This window comes from Brienomyrus brachyistius, chromosome 16 (genome assembly GCF_023856365.1).
Source record: "Brienomyrus brachyistius isolate T26 chromosome 16, BBRACH_0.4, whole genome shotgun sequence".
Taxonomy (NCBI): Eukaryota; Metazoa; Chordata; class Actinopteri; order Osteoglossiformes; family Mormyridae; genus Brienomyrus; species Brienomyrus brachyistius.
The window spans coordinates 9,543,976-9,551,138 of NC_064548.1; the positions used below are offsets into that span (position 1 = coordinate 9,543,976).

Consider the following 7,163-nt stretch of genomic DNA (forward strand, 5'->3'; position numbering starts at 1 on the left):
GACCCCTGGGTAACTTAAATCAGCAACATCTAAGTGTCCATGCTGACGCCACTGTCAGCCTAGGGTCCCCAGATGAGGTCATCCGCCCCTGCCACTGGGAGACGGTGCTGTGTACTGCAGGCCTGGACCCGAACATGGGACGTGAACCTAGGACCATCTGGTACCCACCGACAGAAACAGAACTTAATAAAACTTCTGCCACACCTGTTATAGCATTTTATATCTTTATTACTTCGTATAGAAAAAAAACCAGAACAAAACATGCAGTAACTGTATGTTCAACAGCTTCATGTGGAACTTTGAGTTACAATATTATGTTTTTACTATATAACAAACATTATATCCACTGGAACATAATTGCAGTTTTTCCTTACAGCTTTTTTAAGATCATCATTGGCTTTTGGGTTTCAGACATTTATACTTACAAGTTCTATGAACACCACAAAACTAAACACGATGCTTTGAAATGAGAAACATATTCTAAGTTTTCAGCAATACTATTCCAATATATAAAAACAGCTGTTCAAAATACAAACGTTTTCCTTAATCCTAAAACAAAAACGGACACCCACAGTTCTAGAACATTTACAGGTATAGTAAATTGTATTCGCTGGCTGAGTTTTGCTGATTTTAATGTACTACAAAAAAACAGTGTTTCATTTAAAAGTGAGCTTGTCCCTGAACTCCTCCAAGTGGAAAATTTTAGCATTTTGAAACCTTCTCTGGAGAATTTGCTTACTTTAATGCTGGTGTTTAACCGTGACACACGTTTCCGTGGGATCTGGACGAGGAATCTGAGGCATCAGCACAATTGCAAAAGGCAACCTAAGTCCACGATCCAATGTAAACCCAACAGACGGGCAACCAGCTATGAAGAAAAATATCACCTCTTGGCAATAAGACCTTCACATGCACTGTGAGTTGAGGCCAGTACTAATAATGCTTTAAGAAAATGCCACACACTCTGGGTCATTTCTCTCTAGCAGATGGGATGCTGGGGCCACATTTTAAAGAGGACGTGTGTTTGTCGTAAGACCATCACTGGCCACAGCATGGTGCACTCAAGCGCAGGCTGAAGGGATAAGAGCATGTAGGTAACTGTGATAACTTCATTCCTCATCCCTTTTCTTTGGGGGGGGCAGCCTTTTTCAGTGCAAAAATGGCTTTCTGCTTAACAGAGTGCTGTGTGCGCATTTGGTGAATTTTGAATATGCACGGACCTAGAGTCGAAGCAGACAGTTAGCGACTAGTAGCGCATTTGCTGGGTATGCCTCAAGGTGACCCGCCATAAGGTACAACCACCTAAAGTGCTAGCTGAACAATCACAGGAGATTCACAAGCATTCTTGGAACATCTGAGGAGTACGTCGAGACGTGGCTGTTCAATGCTTAAATGTGCTTAAATGGTCAGATTTACTACTATATAACATTGCTTCTCACACACAGACTTCTGGAATGAATGCCTAGGCAACATGGTGCTGGCTATTTAACAGAGGAGTCCCTCTTTGGTAACATAAAGAGCCTTTTGCATAGCTTTTCTGACAAATGTTTTTAACATATACTTACTATAGAGCTAGACAATACAGGGACAATACTGATTATGAGTTCACAGCACATGTAGACACCTACAGATACATTTTTGTATATTTGTGTATAAACCCTAACAGCAGCTTATAAAAACGAGAACATCTACTATGCTTATCTATCGCAAACGAGTCTTATAATGACACTAAAGCTTTTACTGAGACAGCTAAATAGCGAATAACGCAATGAGCTTCATAAATGGTCACTACAAGGGTGAAACAGTGGATTGGCAGATGTCCTGCGGGGGGGGGGGGGTTTTGAAAGGCAGCTGATCAGATGAACATGGTGCTGCGGTGTGAGTGGTAGTGAATTGCGGTGTTTCAGCTCTTAGCACCTTGACTAAGATCAACAGAAACATCTGAGGATGTACTGAGCCGATCTGTGCACACCTGAGACTCCCGCGTCTCTGTTTCGAGTTATGTGTCCCTCCCTACCCCCGATACTGGCAAACACAGGACAGTAAGTGATAAAAGGCCAAATGATTCATGAAGCCAGAGTTAAGCGCTTAAAATAAATGTACTCAGAGTAGCGAAGGCATCACTAAGAGCAGGTCTGGCAGGCTTGCTACACATCCTACGTCCAAAGTGCACCGTCAGCTTGTCGGGCTACACTACAGAGGAAAGCGAAGGAATGTCTGCCTCTTTCTTCTGCTCCACAGAGCACCGGAGGAAGAGCTGAAGGCCCAGGTTCTTGTAGGCGAACCGGAAGTACATCAAGTGGCCCATGGCGACGAAGGAGAAGGAGATGATGACCAACAGGCCGAAAGCTTCCGGGTTCGGCGCCAGGATGACCATGACGAAGTGCAGCAGGTCGAGGAGGTAGTTCATGGAGTTCTGCACCCCGTTGATGATTCCCCGTTCGGACTCGATCACGTTTTCTTGGATCAGCTGGGTCACAGTTAGGTCAAAAGCCCAAAGACCTAAGGAAGGAGAAATAATGATTGTCTGTGATTCTTTTCAGCAGAAATAATGCTTAGGTTCAACCATCTCAACCATTAATGGGAAAGACTTAGAAAAGAATTAATATAAAGATATCTCAAGTAACATTGATGAAACATGATATTTATACATGTTTCCCAAAATCTGTGCAAGCTATTGCCCATTTTTAAGCTGCAGTTGTTGAAACTGATTAAAATATTTACCAACTCTAGCAGCAATGACCCCAGCAAAGAGAAGGCTGACAGACAGGTAGGACTCCACCTGCACCATCTCCTCCATTTCGTGTATTGTGGTGGAGCCATTAGTCAGGCTCTGCATGCTGGTGGAGAGCATGGCCAGCGGGGTGGGGTTAGCCTCAGGCAAGACACCCCCGTCCCCCATGAGTTGGCGGACCATCTCCTGGAAGGGTGAGACTGTCAGGTCGAGGGGGCTTCCCGGCACGAACACGGAGACCACGCAGAGCAGGAGGCAGGAGAGCTGGGCCAAGCCCGAGATGAAGCCTGTGCGGATCAGGCCGCACCACTTCCGGATCCAGGTGAAAGCCACCGTGCCGAAGATCCCGGAGATGGCGGAGGCCCCCATCAGCAGGCTGAGAATGGAGCCATTCAGCCCCTGGGTGTAGGCGTAGCCGGTAGTAATGCAGTCGAAGCCCAGGACTGTCATGTAGAGGAACGCCAGGGACATGCCGGCGAAGAAGATGGACTGGTTGTAGTAGGCGACCCAGCCATCTCTGAAAGTGCGGAAGGGCTCTGACATCTGGTAGAAGCAGCCAGCTTTCTTTGTGGGATCCTTCTCAACCGCAGCTGCCTCAGTCATCAGCTGCGAGCCCTCGGATGGCTTCTGCTCACTGAGAGGATCTGCGAAAAGAAGAGGCCGCTGTGAGGTCATAAACTGTAAAAACACTCAATGCTCTACCGCATGTCAACTGCTCAACGGCTGGGGATCTCTGCCTGTAAGGGTCCTAAACTGACTTGAACTTATTTGTTCAACAAGCATTGTAGACCACGGAACTTTTCTGGCATGCCGTCTCCAGTTTCCTCGCCTTGCAAATGAACATATTTGACGAGGAAGGTTGGGGTACCTTGCTGGTCCTGAAGGTGTTTAAGTTCCTGAGCCTCTTCTTTATGCCCCCCCTTCACAGCCAGCGCTGGGGTCTTCTGGTAGACCTTCCAGAGCAGAGTGTATTCAAGGCACATGGAGCAGAGGTTCCAACCAGAGATGAACCCACAGCCGATGAAATGGGACCCAAACGCCATAATCTGTCCCACAACCATGGGGGCCAGGATGTTGGTCAGCTGGTCGATGATCCTCACTGTGGCATTCATGTCTGAAAAAGGGAACCGTTTCATTTAAATGACCTCAACATTTTTGCAAACAAAAAAAGTATTTAACCAAGTAGAGCTTACTTTGCTCTACTCATATGAATAAACTGCTATTTGGTTTCTGGTTTGAGCTTATTTTTAGCAAATTTCACCGTGAAAATGCTCAGCTTCTCAACATTTTTGAGAGGCTCTATGTTTAACACAGTATTTGACCTCTGGGGTCAGAGGTGGGTCCCCTCCGGCATCAAATTCCCTCTCAGCTGAATATGGAAAGAAAATGGAAAGGGGCTAGAAACTGTCACTGTTTTCTGGGTAAGATTCCACACTGTCAAGGCAGATTATAAAATTAAAATCTCGTCAGTAGCCTGAAGTGCCACTGTAGATAACGATGGTTTAACTGGTTCCATCAGAATTTACAAGTGTACCTCTAAAAATGTACTCTACTAGTTTACAGACATAAACCTTTTCTTCCAGCAATTTGGGTTTGGTGTGTGGTTGGGCTTGGCAAAAAAGAGGCCCCATACCTACAGAATTTACAGAGGTTGCATTTATGGATGAAAGATAATATGATCGTTTATATTATAGCAACAGGTCAATATTATTTGCATTTTAGTGACAATTTTAACTATAAACAAAGCTGGCTACCCAATGTTCTTTACATGTCTTACGGTACCGGTTGTTTCACTGCCGCATTGTGAAAAGATGTGGAGAGAACGTAATTAAACGAACGTATGCAAAAATTCAAGACTACGTTTACCAATGAGAAAGAATAAGGCATGGCAGAGAAATGAATCCATCCTTGACAACACAAGAGAAATAACATACGCTTACCTGCCAGTCTGCTCCGGTCCTCACCGGCCACCACCACCACCCAGTCTCTCTGGATCGTGATGGACATGGCCGTGCTGGCCAGGTTAGCGATGTTGGCAATGGTGATGACCATGATATAGCACACTGTCTGTAAACATCGGTAAAGTGGGTTAAAAAGTGCATGTGCAACATTTAAAACTTTTAAAATAATATTTTGGATATCTGTGTATTTAAACATAATAATACCCCTTGGTATTGGCGATTATCTGGAAAAACCACGAACGCTTTCGAGCAACCACCTCTTAGTGAACTGTGACACATTTGGCGGTAGTTTCCAGTCCCTGCGCCTTTACTTAGAAGTTAGAAGCAGGAACAGGGCAGAACTACATATCCTTCACTCACGTGACGACCAGCGGCCGCAAATCTCGCTGACTTTGCGAATAAATACATCACTGAGGCTCACTTCTCAGTGTCCAAGGGAAAGCCAAACTTTCACTAGTTAAAGCTTCTGTGCAAACTCAGTGTGTTTTTTTTTTCCCAAAACCCTTTCTGTTGCTTGCTGATAATGCGGTTCCGCACGCAGCGTGCAAACTAACGTCCGCGGGTGCTGGAAAAGACTTTTTAACACTCAAACACCTACATACCAGTCAGCGGCAACACATAGATTTCCGTGGTGAAATGATACGAATTTATATATACGAGTATATATATATATAAACACTTACAAGCAGCCAGCCATGGTACATTTGTCTGAGATCTTCTTTAAACTGGAACACCACCATCAAGAGAATGCCGCACAGAATTACGGAAGAGTTCTGGACGATAAGAGAAGTCTGGGCAACTGTCGGAAATTAAGAGAAATTTAACACGGATTAGCCAGTTATTACACGCAATAGAGCGCACGTCAGAGTATAGCTGCAAATATGAAGTTTATATAAACAGCGACCCCAGGATGTGCGGCTTTACAGTAACGGACCTTTGAGTCTGGGGTTCTTGTCCACCCAGTCACCGATAATGGCTCCAAGCAGCAATACGGATCCAGCCACAACCAGGCCGTAGACGGCCGTGAGAAGCAGGCTGTTACCGTACAGCTCAACCAAGAGGACAGCCACGGCAAAGTTCCACATACGGTCCCCCTAAAAGGCAATTAATAAGACCACCATAAATATCAATGCACATTATATTCTTTATTCAATATTGATTTATACTGTCACAGCCAGTTTTTGAAACAATATTACTCGGTGTGTGAGCCGCCTGCAGAATAATGGATATTAGTAATGTCCCCCACCCCCAAATAATACAGCAGGAGACAAATGCACAATGTGCGGAAATGGTCTGATAAAACAGCAAAGCGGATTTATCCAAACAGATTACACTTTGTTTTGTCATTGTTTCATTGGGGCGGTTTAACATTGGTAGAAACCAAATAAACGTCGAGCCCACCACCCCCGTAAACATACACGGTATTAACAGGGGAATAATAGCTGAAACCACATTTAAAGGCACAGTGTAGATAAACAATCCCAATCCCCTGCTTATACTGAACCGATAAAATTGAAAATATGGCGCTTTCGACACACTATTTTATTGCATTCACACACAAGATACATTCATGCAATTAGCGTTTCGAAAGATCCCACAGCTACGGACAATGACAGCTCCTCCCTCCAATACTGATCGCAATATAAATGCCAAAGCCATTAAGTCCGTTCTCAATACCCATTTGAAAAAGGTGAATAAATTTATATTTTTATTTTATATAGAATTAAATGTTTGTTTACATTGTATTTACTCACCCATGTGGAAAGAGCGTGTCCGAGGTAAATAAGAAACTTCGCCGAAGTAAAAAATTTGGCAGCTGATTCTGGCAAAGGAAAAACACACCGATGAGACATTACAAAAGAAAGATTTAATATATTATTAAAAAGACAACATCCTGTTTGACTATAAGGTCATGCTTACCATAACTGCATTTCTTTGATCCAGTGTTTTCCATATTTTTAAAATAATAAGCTTATGAATATTGTTTCCTTATTTATCTGACGGCAGTTTTTCGCAGCGAGCGTGCAAGCACTGATAATGTTTTCTGCAAATAAAAAACTAAAAAGACCTTTTCCTCCTTTCCAAACTTAGCTATCACTGTAGCTGAAGTTGGAAAGCAATATTTATTGGAAAAAGGACTTTTTGATCTGAACGCAAAGTAATAAAATCCCTGCTCGCGCAGGTCTACGCTCCCCGGCCCGACTACACTGTCAGCGGTATTTACGCCTGGTGGGGGTTTAGAGAGCTTCGGGAGGGGTTTTGGGTCACATGACCATGAATATTATAAGCACAGCGCATGTTTAACAAAACCTTTTCCCAGTTAATATCGAGAATTGCCCTACAAAAACACATTACGTCACATCGAAGTTTTCAAAAGGCGACCAGGATTACATTTGCAAGTGTGAACAGACGTATGATAGTAGTAAAATGTACAGTAAATAACAATGGAATCCAGTCTCCCCCATACT

General features: G+C 43.8%; 1 protein-coding gene across 1 annotated transcript; it reads right to left on the minus strand.

The window, feature by feature from the left end:
- Window positions 1-207: 207 nt before the first annotated feature.
- slc40a1 (solute carrier family 40 member 1) lies at window positions 208-6,934 on the minus strand. The gene is made up of 8 exons (XM_048978385.1): window positions 6,616-6,934; window positions 6,450-6,517; window positions 5,630-5,789; window positions 5,379-5,494; window positions 4,675-4,801; window positions 3,603-3,848; window positions 2,725-3,378; window positions 208-2,502 (listed from the first exon to the last, which is right to left on the minus strand). Exons 1-8 carry the CDS (start codon window positions 6,647-6,649, stop codon window positions 2,189-2,191), a joined length of 1,719 nt encoding a protein of 572 aa, XP_048834342.1. The 5' UTR covers window positions 6,650-6,934; the 3' UTR covers window positions 208-2,188.
- Between the last annotated feature and the right edge of the window lie 229 nt (window positions 6,935-7,163).